The following is a 14,781-nucleotide window of genomic DNA, read 5'->3' as shown; positions in this document are numbered from 1 at the left end:
CAGCACCCTGAGACCATACCCCAGCACCCTGAGACCATACCCCAGCACCCTGAGACCACACCCCAGCACCCTGAGACCATACCCCAGCACCCTGAGACCATACCCCAGCACCCTGAGACCACACCCCAGCACCCTGAGACCATACCCCAGCACCCTGAGACCACACCCCAGCACCCTGAGACCATACCCCAGCACCCTGAGACCACACCCCAGCACCCTGAGACCATACCCCAGCACCCTGAGACCATACCCCAGCACCCTGAGACCATACCCCAGCACCCTGAGACCATACCCCAGCACCCTGAGACCACACCCCAGCACCCTGAGACCACACCCCAGCACCCTGAGACCATACCCCAGCACCCTGAGACCATACCCCAGCACCCTGAGACCATACCCCAGCACCCTGAGACCACACCCCAGCACCCTGAGACCATACCCCAGCACCCTGAGACCACACCCCAGCACCCTGAGACCATACCCCAGCACCCTGAGACCACACCCCAGCACCCTGAGACCACACCCCAGCACCCTGAGACCATACCCCAGCACCCTGAGACCACACCCCAGCACCCTGAGACCACACCCCAGCACGCTGAGACCATACCCCAGCACCCTGAGACCATACGCCAGCACCCTGAGACCACACCCCAGCACGCTGAGACCATACCCCAGCACCCTGAGACCATACCCCAGCACCCTGAGACCATACCCCAGCACCCTAACCCAGCACCCTGAGACCACACCCCAGCACCCTGAGACCATACCCCAGCACCCTGAGACCATACGCCAGCACCCTGAGACCACACCCCAGCACCCTGAGACCATACGCCAAGCGGACAGAGGGAGGCTGAGAATGACCCATCTAAGATCCTGATCCAGATCCAGACTAACCAGAAGGAGGCAGCGGTGAGAGACGCAGAGATCCAGAGAGAACCACATCAGGAAGAAGGAACACGAGAAGCTGGAGAAGATGTGAGGAATAAAGGAACAGTGGAGCCAGTGGTGATGGGAGCACTGGGAGCTGTGGGACACAAACTGGGAGAGAGACTCCAGCTGATTCCAGGTCTGAGGTCTCCGTCCAGAACAGTGCAGTCCTAGGAACTTCCAGGCCTCTGGTGGAGGACCCGACCTGAAGGGTGGGGGTGGGGGTGAGAGGGGGATTTATAGACAGGAAGTAAAGAGTACCTGGAAGATGACCTTGATGCCCTCGTAGAAGAAGCAGTCGACCAGCAGCACGGCGGAGTCGAAGGGCATGACGGAGAGGAAGAGCGTGAGGAACCAGGACAGGCTGATGGTGGAGATCACTCCCAGCTCCTGCATGTGTTCATAGAGCAGGGGCAGGAAGGCCCGGGTCAGGTCCTCGAACACACCCTGGTCCACCAGAGCCCCTGAGAGAGAGACACATGTTAGACCAGAACACTGCCCCCCCCCTGCAGACCCCCCCCCCCAGAGGAGGGGCAGGAAGGCCCGGGTCAGGTCCTCGAACACGCCCTGGTCCACCAGCGCTCCTGAGAGAGAGAGACCACATTAGAGCAGAGTAGTCCCCCCCACAGCCCTGGTGTAGGGTTACTGACCTACGACCCTGGTGTAGGGTTACTGACCTACGACCCTGGTGTAGGGTTAGGGTTACTGACCTACGACCCTGGTGTAGGGTTACTGACCTACGACCCTGGTGTTGGGTTAGGGTTACTGACCTACGACCCTGGTGTAGGGTTACTGACCTACGACCCTGGTGTAGGGTTACTGACCTACGACCCTGGTGTTGGGTTACTGACCTACGACCCTGGTGTTGGGTTACTGACCTACGACCCTGGTGTTGGGTTACTGACCTACGACCCTGGTGTAGGGTTACTGACCTACGACCCTGGTGTAGGGTTACTGACCTACGACCCTGGTGTAGGGTTACTGACCTACGAACCTGGTGTTGGGTTAGGATTACTGACCTACGACCCTGGTGTAGGGTTACTGACCTACGACCCTGGTGTTGGGTTAGGGTTACTGACCTACGACCCTGGTGTAGGGTTACTGACCTACGACCCTGGTGTTGGGTTAGGGTTACTGACCTACGACCCTGGTGTTGGGTTACTGACCTACGACCCTGGTGTAGGGTTAGGGTTACTGACCTACGACCCTGGTGTAGGGTTAGGGTTACTGACCTACGACCCTGGTGTTGGGTTACTGACCTACGACCCTGGTGTTGGGTTACTGACCTACGACCCTGGTGTAGAGCTACTGACCTATGACCCTGGTGTAGGGTTACTGACCTACAACCCTGGTGTTGGGTTACTGACCTACGACCCTGGTGTAGAGCTACTGACCTATGACCCTGGTGTAGGGTTACTGACCTACGACCCTGGTGTAGGGTTACTGACCTACGACCCTGGTGTTGGGTTAGGGTTACTGACCTACGACCCTGGTGTTGTAGTAGTCGGGCAGCATGCGCTCACACAGCGCCACCAGCAGCCAGAACGCTTCCTCCTCCGTAGAATAGAGCAGCAGCACCGAGGTCACGATGTTCATCGCCTGCAGGAGAACACACACGGTTACTACACACACTCACACACTCACACATACACATACACACACACACACACACACTCACACTCACACTCACACTCACACTCACACACACACACACACACACACACACACACACACACACTCACAGACACACACACACACACACATATATAGTGTATAGGGTTCTAGGGTTCTAGGGTTCTAGGGTTCTAGGGTTCTAGGGCGGTGGTACCTGGCAGTACCCGATGCCCGGGTTGCGGTGAGCGTAGGCGGTGAGGACCCGGCGCAGAGCAGCGATGCCCGTCTCGTTCTGGAAGGCTCGGTGTTCGGGCATCGAGCGGTGGAGGTCACGCTCGATCTCCTCGGTAGCCAATGAGCACAGCCCCATGGCCTGCTCTACCAGGTCGCCATAGTAACCAGGGTGGGACGCCATCTCGTTCTGTGCTCCTGCAGGGGAAGGTGGGGGGGGTGGGGGGGGGGGCGTTAATGAAGGAGTGATGGAGTGATGGATGACTGGGGTCAGGGTCAGGGTTCGGGACCCTATGATGAACAGTTACCAGAGAACAGCAGCCACAGCTCCCCTCGCAGGCTCTCTGGGATCCCGTTCAGGATCAGCTCTCTGGTTCTGGAGGTCCGGTACATACACACACCTCGACCGAACTCTGAGAAATGGATGTTCCACGCCTCCTCCTTCATCTTCTCCTTCATCTGCAGGACAGAAGGAGGTGAGGAGGTGAGGAGGTGAGGAGGTTAGTAGAGAGAGACAGGAAGCTGGAGGCAGAGAGGGGGGGGGGTGCAGGATAGGACACGGTGGTGGGGGATTCGAACCGGGGTCGCCTGGGGGGGGGGGAGGGTGCTCTACCCCGACCCTAACCCATACCTGATATCATCTTTGTTCTTTTAATGTTTTAATACCAAACCTAACAGTACAGGTGTAGTACAGGTGTAGATCGGGTGTAGTCCAGGTGTAGTCCAGGTACAGGTGTAGTACAGGTGTAGATCGGGTGTAGTACAGGTGTAGTCCAGGTACAGGTGTAGTACAGGTGTAGTCCAGGTACAGGTGTAGTACAGGTACAGGTGTAGTACAGGTGTAGTGCAGGTGTAGTACAGGTGTAGTACAGGTACAGGTGTAGTACAGGTGTAGTACAGGTGTAGATCGGGTGTAGATCGGGTGTAGTACTCACAGCTCGGGGGCCCAGGTCCTCCTCTGAGTCGTGCTGGTAGAGCTGCAGCAGCGCCCGGCTGGCGGTGGGGAGGCCGGCGTGGTAATGTCGCCCCCTGCTGGCGGAGTCCGTCGGCGCCTGAACACAAAACAAACATCAGACGGAGGAAACGGGCGGAGACACGCCTACTCCACCTGGACGCTACGCACCGAGGAGCCAATCAGAGACAGCGGGTTGGTGTCGCCCCAGCAACTGTCAGGCGTCCTCTGCAGGAAGTCAGAGATCCGCTGCACCAGGAAGTCCCGGTCTTTGAGGTTGGCGAACAGGAAGGTCATCTTGTTCTTGGTGCTGATGGAGACGGGACACGGCAGGACGCTGCTGCTGTCCGCCTTCTCCACGATGGACACCTGAGGAGCAGAGCATGATGGGTAAATCACCCTGAGGAGCAGAGCATGATGGGTAAATCAACCTGAGGAGCAGAGCATGATGGGTAAATCAACCTGAGGAGCAGAGCATGATGGGTAAATCAACCTGAGGAGCAGAGCATGATGGGTAAATCACCCTGAGGAGCAGAGCATGATGGGTAAATCAACCTGAGGAGCAGAGCATGATGGGTAAATCACCCTGAGGAGCAGAGCATGATGGGTAAATCAACGATGGGATTCAGGAGGCGTTCGAACACTTTTATATCAAATCACTGAAAGCTTCTAAAATATCTTTTATTTTTATTTAGTTATTTTTCCTCCTTTTCATTTTAAACGTTTTCATATTATTAAAAACACAGTTCAGTGAGTTCATGTGATGATGTCAGACTGATGATGTCAGACTGATGATGTCAGACTGATGATGTCAGACTGATGATGTCAGACTGTCTGTACTCAGCAGCAGTGAGACTCTGGCCGTCGCCATGGTGATGCTGGCATTTTGTTTTGGAGGTGTGCGTGGTCAGGAACAGAAGGATGGTACGCACCTCTCTGAGCGGGATGATCAGCTGACACAGTTCTTCTTCTCTGCTGTTGAAGCAGACGTAGTTGTTGGAGATGAACAGCTGACCCACGACGTGCATCTTAGCGAACGGCGTCCACAGCGTGCAGTCCGTGTGTCCGTCCAGACGCTCGTCCTGCGTCAGGCGGAACATCGTCCGGTAACGCTCGTTCTTCGCCCGCGCGTCCAAGTCCCTGCCGACAGGACACAGGTCAAAGGTCAAAGGTCAAAGGTCAACATCATCCAGCAAGAAGGTTAGGGTCAGGAGGAGAGAGGAGAGGAGGAGAGAGGAGAGGAGAGGAGAGGAGAGGAGAGGAGAGGAGGAGAGAGGAGGAGAGAGGAAAGGAAAGGAGAGGAGAGGAGAGGAGGAGAAGAGGAGGAGGTGGAGGAGAGAGGAGGAGAGGAGGAGAGAGGAGAGGAGGAGGAGAGGAGAGGAGAGGAGGAGAGAGGAGAGGAGGAGAGGAGAGGAGGAGAGAGCAGAGGAGAGGAGAGGAGAGGAGAGAGGAGAGGAGAGGAGAGGAGAGGAGGAGAGAGGAGGAGAGGAGGGGAGAGGAGAGTAGGAGGAGGAGAGGAGAGGAGAGAGGAGGAGGAGAGGAGAGGAGAGGAGAGGAGAAGAGAGGAGGAGGAGAGGAGGGGAGGAGAGGAGGAGAGGAGAGGAGAGAGGAGAGGAGGAGGAGAGGGGAGGAGGAGAGAGGAGAGGAGAGGAGAGGAGGAGAGAGGAGGAGAGGAGGAGGAGAGGAGAGGAGAGGAGAGGAGAGGAGAGGAGAGGAGGAGAGAGGAGGAGAGGAGGAGAGAGGAGAGGAGAGGAGGAGGTGGAGGAGAGAGGAGGAGAGGAGGAGGAGAGGAGGAGGAGAGGAGGAGAAGAGGAGAGAGGAGGAGAGAGGAGAGGAGAGGAGAGGAGAGGAGGGGAGAGGAGGAGGAGAGGAGAGGAGAGGAGAGGAGAGGAGGAGGAGAGAGGAGGAGAGGAGGAGAGAGGAGGAGAGAGGAGGAGAGGAGGAGAGGAGAGGAGAGGAGGGGAGAGGAGGAGAGAGGAGAGGAGAGGAGGAGAGAGGAGGAGAGGAGGAGGAGAGGAGGAGGAGAGGAGAGGAGGAGGAGAGAGGAGGAGAGAAGGAGAGAGGAGGAGAGAGGAGGAGAGGAGGAGGAGAGGAGGAGGAGAGGAGAGGAGAGGAGAGGAGAGGAGAGGAGGAGGAGAGAGGAGAGGAGAGGAGGAGGAGAGGAGGAGGAGGAGAGGAGGAGAGAGGAGGAGAGGAGAGAGGAGAGGAGGAGAGGAGGAGGAGAGGAGAGGAGAGGAGAGGAGGAGAGGAGGAGGAGAGGAGAGGAGGAGAGGAGGAGGAGAGGAGAGGAGGAGGAGGAGGAGAGGAGGAGGAGAGGAGAGGAGAGGAGGAGAGGAGGAGGAGTGAGACCTCTTGAGTGCAGAGACGTTCCTGAGCGTCTTGCAGGGTTTGGGCAGCGAGCGGTCGGCGGCGAACGCCTCGTTGTCGAGCAGCTGGCGCATGGCGATGTTAGCGAGCTGCTCCATCAGCTTGAACGTGTCGTTGATGTTCAGGAACATGGAGAAGAAATGCTCCTCGTGACGCGTGCTGACACGGACGCTCTCCGGGAACACCAGCGTGGCGTTCTTCTCCAGCTGGGTCACCTCCGTCCACTGCACCACCAGAGTCACTGAGGAACCAGAACCAGAACCAGAACCACTCAATCTGTTACAATACTGCACCACCATGACACCAGAACCCAGACTGCTCCACGTTATAGACCTCAAGTACTGCTGGTACCTACAGACTACTGGTACCTACAGACTGCTGCTGGTACCTGCAGACTGCTGGTACCTACAGACTACTGCTGGTACCTGCAGACTGCTGGTACCTACAGACTGCTGCTGGTACCTGCAGACTGCTGGTACCTACAGACTACTGCTGGTACCTACAGACTGCTGGTACCTACAGACTGCTGCTGGTACCTGCAGACTGCTGGTACCTACAGACTACTGCTGGTACCTACAGACTGCTGGTACCTACAGACTGCTGGTACCTACAGACTGCTGCTGGTACCTACAGACTGCTGCTGGTACCTACAGACTGCTGGTACCTACAGACTGTTGGGACCTGCAGACTGCTGGTACCTACAGACTGCTGGTACCTGCAGACTGCTGCTGGTACCTGCAGACTGCTGGTACCTACAGACTGCTGGTACCTACAGACTGCTGCTGGTACCTACAGACTGCTGGTACCTACAGACTACTGCTGGTACCTACAGACTGCTGGTACCTACAGACTACTGCTGGTACCTACAGACTGCTGGTACCTACAGACTACTGGTACCTGCAGACTACTGGTACCTGCAGACTGCTGGTACCTACAGACTGCTGCTGGTACCTACAGACTGCTGCTGGTACCTACAGACTGCTGGTACCTACAGACTGCTGCTGGTACCTGCAGACTGCTGCTGGTACCTACAGACTGCTGGTACCTACAGGCTGCTGCTGGTACCTGCAGACTGCTACTGGTACCTGCAGACTGCTGGTACCTACAGACTGCTGGTACCTACAGACTGCTGGTACCTACAGACTGCTGGTACCTACAGACTGCTGCTGGTACCTGCAGACTGCTGGTACCTACAGACTGCTGGTACCTACAGACTGCTGCTGGTACCTACAGACTGCTGCTGGTACCTACAGACTGCTGCTGGTACCTACAGACTGCTGGTACCTACAGACTGCTGCTGGTACCTACAGACTGCTGCTGGTACCTACAGACTGCTGGTACCTACAGACTGCTGGTACCTACAGACTGCTGCTGATACCTACAGACTGCTGCTGATACCTACAGACTGCTGCTGGTACCTACAGACTGCTGGTACCTACAGACTGCTGGTACCTACAGACTGCTGGTACCTACAGAGGTGCTGGTACCTGCAGAGGTGCTGCTGGTACCTACAGACTGCTGGTACCTACAGACTGCTGGTACCTACAGACTGCTGGTACCTGCAGACTGCTGGTACCTACAGACTGCTGGTACCTACAGACTGCTGGTACCTACAGACTGCTGGTACCTGCAGAGGTGCTGCTGGTACCTACAGACTGCTGCTGGTACCTACAGACTGCTGGTACCTACAGACTGCTGGTACCTACGGACTGCTGGTACCTACAGACTGCTGGTACCTACAGACTGCTGGTACCTACAGACTGCTGGTACCTACAGAGGTGCTGCTGGTACCTACAGACTGCTGGTACCTGCAGAGGTGCTGCTGGTACCTACAGAGGTGCTGGTACCTACAGACTGCTGCTGGTACCTACAGACTGCTGGTACCTACAGACTGCTGGTACCTGCAGAGGTGCTGCTGGTACCTACAGAGGTGCTGGTACCTACAGACTGCTGGTACCTACAGACTGCTGCTGGTACCTACAGAGGTGCTGGTACCTACAGACTGCTGGTACCTACAGAGGTGCTGCTGGTACCTACAGACTGCTGGTACCTGCAGACTGCTGGTACCTACAGACTGCTGCTGGTACCTACAGACTGCTGGTACCTACAGACTGCTGGTACCTACAGACTGCTGGTACCTACAGACTGCTGCTGGTACCTGTAGAGGTGCTGCTGGTACCTGCAGACTGCTGGTACCTACAGACTGCTGGTACCTGCAGACTGCTGGTACCTACAGACTGCTGGTACCTGTAGAGGTGCTGCTGGTACCTACAGACTGCTGGTACCTACAGACTGCTGCTGGTACCTACAGACTGCTGCTGGTACCTGTAGAGGTGCTGCTGGTACCTGCAGACTGCTGGTACCTACAGACTGCTGGTACCTGCAGACTGCTGGTACCTACAGACTGCTGGTACCTGTAGAGGTGCTGCTGGTACCTACAGACTGCTGGTACCTACAGACTGCTGCTGGTACCTACAGAGGTACAGAGGTAGCTACCTGCGATGATCTACTTCCTGTTTCTTTGTGCAGAGAGTGTATGAATGACATCATGACCTGCTGGCTTGTGATTGGCTAGGCGTACCTTCCTTGCCCAATAGGAATGAGTAGAAGCAGAGGTGGTTGACGGACAGGTAGAGCCATCCCTGCCGCGGCACTCGTCCCTTCCAGTAGCTGCACGAGTAATAATTCACCAGCTTCTCTTCTTCAGGCATCCGGAACAAGCGTCTCATCTTCAGCTCCGCCTCACGGAACTTCCCGCAGTCCTCCGGCTCCTCCCCCGGCTGCAGCCGCTTCTCCTCCGCGATGAGGCCCTGCAGGAAGTGACATCATCACTAACGGGAACACACAGCGAGAACAGACAGGAAGTGACATCATCACTAACAGGAACACACAGCGAGAACAGACAGGAAGTGACATCATCACTAACGGGAACACAGCGAGAACAGACAGGAAGTGACATCATCACTAACGGGAACACAGCGAGAACAGACAGGAAGTGACCTACGCAGATCTTCCCTTTGACGAAGGTCGTGACGTCTTCATCGCTGTCGAAGATGGAGATGGTCTGCAGCAGGTTGGACTCCAGCCAATCCCAGAGCTCCGTGATCTCCTTCCTGTTGGAGCCTGCAACACGGGGGGCAGGGTTAGTCCACTATAGACCACTACAGTCCACTAAAGTCCACTACAGTCCACTACAGTCCACTATAGTCCACTATAGACCACTACAGTCCACTAAAGTCCACTACAGTCCACTACAGTCCACTACAGTCCACTATAGACCACTACAGTCCAGTCTAGTCCAGTGGTTCTCAACTGGTGGGTCCCGACCCAAAAGTGGGTCGCGGACAGCTGGTCAAAAAAAGTAAATATTTAAAGCGCATGTCTTTTATTTTGAAAAATTATTTATTTTGAAAGGCACTCGTCAGACACGTGCAGCCGCCTAGGCGCGGTAGCCATGGTAACCGCCATTTGATTGACGCTTACTGTCTGTGTTGCCATGGCGAAGCGTAGATATGACCCGGTGTATTTAAAATGAGGATGTTCATACATTGAGGACAATAAAGGACCCCAGGGTCCAGGGTTAGGGTCCAGGGTTATATGTTTATGTTAAAGAGTTTTCAAAGGCTTTTGTGTGAAGGACTATAAAAGTGGGTCGCGACTTAATGACCCTGGTCCAGTCCAGTCCAGTCCAGTCCACTCCAGTCCAGTCCACTACAGTCCAGTCCAGTCCAGTCCAGTCCACTACAGTCCACTACAGTTCAGTCTAGTCCAGTCCAGTCCAGCTGACCCACCACAGGCGATGTTCCAGTAGATCTGAGAGTCGGCCGTCTGCAGCAGAATCCTGTACGGAGCAACTCTGGCACTGGAGTCCAAGACCACATCCAGAGTCCCCACAAGGAGACCTGCAGGAGGACAAGAGGAGGACAGGTAAGCAGGAGGACAGGAGGACAGGAGGACAGGTGGACAGGAGGACAGGAGGACAGGAGGACAGGAGGAGAGGAGGACAGGTGGAGAGGTGGACAGGTGGACAGGTGGACAGGAAGACAGGTGAACAGGAGGACAGGTGGACAGGTGAACAGGAGGACAGGAGGACAGGAGGACAGGTGGACAGGAGGACAGGAGGACAGGAGGACAGCCTGTCCTCCTGTCCTCCTGTCCTGGACAGGTAGACAGGTGGACAGGAGGACAGGTGGACAGGTGGACAGGAGGACAGGTGGACAAGAGGACAGGTGAACAGGAGGACAGGAGGACAGGTGGACAGGAGGACAGGTGGACAGGTGGAGAGGAGGACAGGAGGACAGGTGGACAGGAGGACAGGAGGACAGGAGGACAGGTGAACAGGAGGACAGGAGGACAGGTGGACAGGAGGACAGGAGGACAGGTGAACATGAGGACAGGTGGAGAGGAGGACAGGTGGACAGGTGGACAGGTGGACAGGAGGACAGGAAGACAGGTGAACAGGAGGACAGGTGGACAGGTGAACAGGAGGACAGGAGGACAGGTGGACAGGTGGACAGGAGGACAGGAGGACAGGAGGACAGGTGGACAGGTGGACAGGAGGACAGGTGGACAAGAGGACAGGTGAACAGGAGGACAGGAGGACAGGTGGACAGGAGGACAGGTGGACAGGTGGAGAGGAGGACAGGAGGACAGGTGGACAGGTGAACAGGAGGACAGGAGGACAGGTGGACAGGAGGACAGGAGGACAGGTGAACATGAGGACAGGAGGACAGGAGGACAGGTGGACAGGTGGACAGGAGGACAGGTGGACAGGAGGACAGGAGGACAGGTGGACAGGAGGACAGGTGAACAGGAGGACAGGAGGACAGGAGGACAGGTGAACAGGAGGACAGGTGGACAGGTGGACAGGAGGACAGGTAGACAGGTAAACATGAGGACAGGTGGACAGGTGAACAGGAGGACAGGAGGACAGGAGGACAGGTGAACAGGAGGACAGGAGGACAGGTAAACAGGTGGACAGGAGGACAGGAGGACATGAGGACAAGAGGACAAGAGGACAGGTGGACAGGAGGAAAGGAGGACAGGTGGACAGGAGGACAGGAGGACAAGAGGACAAGAGGACAGGTGGACAGGAGGACAGGTGAAAAGGAGGACAGGTGGACAGGAGGACAAGAGGACAAGAGGACAGGTGGACAGGAGGACAAGAGGACAGGTGGACAGGAGGACAAGAGGACAAGAGGACAAGAGGAGAGGTGGAGAGGTGGACAGGAGGACAAGAGGACAAGAGGAGAGGTGGAGAGGTGGACAGGAGGACAAGAGGAGGACAGGTAAACAGGAGGACAGGTGGAGAGGAGGACAGGAGGACAGGTGGACAGGAGGACAGGTGGACAGGTGGAGAGGAGGACAGGAGGACAGGTGGACAGGTGGACAGGAGGACAGGTGAACAGGAGGACAGGTGGAGAGGAGGACAGGTGGACAGGTGGAGAGGTGGACAAGAGGACAGGTGGAGAGGTGGACAGGAGGACAAGAGGAGGACAGGTAAACATGAGGACAGGAGGACAAGAGGACAGGAGGACAAGAGGACAGGTGGAGAGGTGGACAAGAGGACAAGAGGACAGGTGGACAGGAGGACAAGAGGAGGACAGGTAAACATGTGGACAGGAGGACAGGTGGACAGGAGGACAGGTGGACAAGAGGACAGGTGGACAGGAGGACAGGTGGAGAGGAGGACAGGTGGACAAGAGGACAGGTGGACAGGAGGACAGGTAAACAGGAGGACAGGTGGACAGGAGGACAGGTGGACAGGTGGACAGGAGGACAGGTGGAGAGGAGGACAGGAGGACAGGTGGACAGGAGGACAGGTGGACAGGTGGAGAGGAGGACAGGAGGACAGGTGGACAGGTGGACAGGAGGACAGGTGAACAGGAGGACAGGTGGAGAGGAGGACAGGTGGACAGGTGGAGAGGTGGACAAGAGGACAGGTGGAGAGGTGGACAGGAGGACAAGAGGAGGACAGGTAAACATGAGGACAGGAGGACAAGAGGACAGGAGGACAGGAGGACAAGAGGACAGGTGGAGAGGTGGACAAGAGGACAAGAGGACAGGTGGACAGGAGGACAAGAGGAGGACAGGTAAACATGTGGACAGGAGGACAGGAGGACAGGAGGACAGGTGGACAGGAGGACAGGTGGACAAGAGGACAGGTGGACAGGAGGACAGGTGGAGAGGAGGACAGGTGGACAAGAGGACAGGTGGACAGGAGGACAGGTAAACAGGAGGACAGGTGGACAGGAGGACAGGTGGACAGGTGGACAGGAGGACAGGTGGACAGGAGGACAGGAGGACAGGAGGACAGGTGTACAGGTGGACAGGAGGACAGGAGGACAGGTGGACAGGAGGACAGATGGACAGGAGGACAGGAGGACAGGAGGACAGGTGGAGAGGAGGACAGGAGGACAGGAGGACAAGAGGACAGGAGGACAGGTGGACAGGAGGACAGGTGGACAGGTGGACAGGTGGACAGGAGGACAGGAGGACAGGTGGAGAGGAGGACAAGAGGACAGGAGGACAGGTGGACAGGTGGAGAGGAGGACAGGTGGACAGGTGGACAGGAGGACAGGAGGACAGGAGGACAGGTGGAGAGGAGGACAGGAGGACAGGAGGACAAGAGGACAGGAGGACAGGTGGACAGGAGGACAGGTGGACAGGAGGACAGGAGGACAGGAGGACAGGTGGACAGGTAAAGAGGAGAAGAGGAGGACAGGTGGAGAGGTAGACAGGAGGACAGGAGGACAGGAGGACAGGAGGACAGGAGGACAGGTGGACAGGAGGACAGGTGGACAGGTAACCGGATCCAGAGACAGACCCGGTACTCACCGGACAGCCCCCCCCCGCGACCGTGGCCCCGCCTCCTCTGCAGGATGAAGAACGGATTGGCCCGTTCAGACACCCAGAGAGCCCCGGCAAGCAGCACCTCTTCCGGTTGGATCCACATCTGGACAGAGACGGTGTGTCCCCGTTAGAGACGCTATGTCCCCCGGTAGAGACGCTGTGTCCCCGGTAAAGACGCCGTGTCCTCGGTAGAAACGCTGTGTCCCCGGTAGAGAGACTCTGTGTCCCCGGTAGAGAGACGCTGTGTCCCCGGTAGAGACGCCGTGTGCCCGGTAAAGACGCTGTATCCCCGGTAGAGACGGTGTATCCCCGGTAGAGACGGTGTGTCCCCGGTAGAGAGACTCTGTGTCCCCGGTAGAGACGCTGTGTCCCCGGTAGAGAGACTCTGTGTCCCCGGTAAAGACGCTGTATCCCGGTAGAGAGCAGGACAGAGACGCTGTGTCCCCGGTGGAGAGACGATGTGTCCCCAGTAGAGAGACTCTGTGTCCCCGGTAGAGGCGGTGTGTCCCCGGTAGAGAGACTCTGTGTCCCCGATAGAGACGGTGTGTCCCCGGTAGAGAGACTCTGTGTCCCCGGTAGAGAGACGGTGTGTCCCCGGTAGAGACGGTGTGTCCCCGGTAGAGAGACTCTGTGTCCCCGGTAGAGAGACGGTGTGTCCCCGGTAGAGACGATGTGTCCCCAGTAGAGAGACGGTGTGTCCCCGGTAGAGAGCAGGACAGAGACGGTGTGTCCCCAGTAGAGAGACTCTGTGTCCCCGCTGGAGAGACGGACAGAGACGTTATGTCCCCGGTAGAGACGGTGTGTCCCCGGTAGAGAGACGGACAGAGACGGTGTTTGGGACTCGAACCCAGCCAGCTGATGTTGTTGTTTTCAGTCAGCTGACGCACATCACTTCCGGGTCTGACACGTCCAGACACGCCCTCCGCGCGCTGCGTCATTACGTCAAAACTGCGGTTTCCGGTTTGGCTCTGCAGCAGCATGACGTCACTTCTGATGTTTATTATTTATTGATTTCACATCCAAACAGTTTCATTACGAGTTTTACTATAATACTGCAGTACTTTACTATAATACTGCAGTACTTTTACTATAATACTGCATACTACATCACTATAATACTGCAGTACTTTTACTGTAATACTGCAGTACTTTTACTGTAGTACTGCATACTACATCACTATAATACTGCAGTACTTTTACTGTAATACTGCAGTACTTTTACTGTAGTACTGCATACTACATCACTATAATACTGCAGTACTTTTACTGTAATACTGCAGTACTACATCACTATAATACTGCAGTACTTTTACTATAATACTGCAGTACTTTTACTATAATACTGCAGTACTTTTACTGTAGTACTGCATACTACATCACTATAATACTGCAGTACTTTTACTGTAATACTGCAGTACTACATCACTATAATACTGCAGTACTTTTACTATAATACTGCAGTACTTTTACTATAATACTGCATACTACATCACTATAATACTGCAGTACTTTTACTGTAATACTGCAGTACTTTTACTATAATACTGCAGTACTTTTACTGTAGTACTGCATACTACATCACTATAATACTGCAGTACTTTTATTGTAATACTGCATACTACATCACTATAATACTGCAGTACTTTTACTGTAATACTGCAGTACTACATCACTATAATACTGCAGTACTTTTACTGTAATACTGCAGTACTTTTACTATAATACTGCAGTACTTTTACTGTAATACTGCATACTACATCACTATAATACTGCAGTACTTTTACTGTAATACTGCATACTACATCACTATAATACTGCAGTACTTTTACTGTAATACT

General features: G+C 55.5%; 1 protein-coding gene across 1 annotated transcript in view; it reads right to left on the bottom strand.

Annotated features, from left to right (window-relative positions):
* The window catches only part of LOC128362983 (TBC1 domain family member 9B), a 20,513-nt gene extending 7,244 nt beyond the window's left edge, over positions 1–13,269 (bottom strand). Inside the window, 13 exon segments of the mRNA XM_053323863.1 lie at positions 1,189–1,391; positions 2,409–2,526; positions 2,756–2,970; positions 3,081–3,231; positions 3,708–3,884; positions 3,887–4,093; positions 4,657–4,864; positions 6,074–6,332; positions 8,673–8,901; positions 9,096–9,214; positions 9,883–9,993; positions 12,929–13,059; positions 13,185–13,269. Coding sequence (XP_053179838.1) covers positions 1,189–1,391; positions 2,409–2,526; positions 2,756–2,970; positions 3,081–3,231; positions 3,708–3,884; positions 3,887–4,093; positions 4,657–4,864; positions 6,074–6,332; positions 8,673–8,901; positions 9,096–9,214; positions 9,883–9,993; positions 12,929–13,046 — 2,115 coding nt within the window. The 5' untranslated portion in view covers positions 13,047–13,059; positions 13,185–13,269.
* Between the last annotated feature and the right edge of the window lie 1,512 nt (positions 13,270–14,781).

The sequence above is a fragment of the Scomber japonicus genome, chromosome 8, assembly GCF_027409825.1.
Source record: "Scomber japonicus isolate fScoJap1 chromosome 8, fScoJap1.pri, whole genome shotgun sequence".
Taxonomy (NCBI): domain Eukaryota; kingdom Metazoa; phylum Chordata; class Actinopteri; order Scombriformes; family Scombridae; genus Scomber; species Scomber japonicus.
This window is presented reverse-complemented; position numbering and strand designations above follow the sequence as displayed.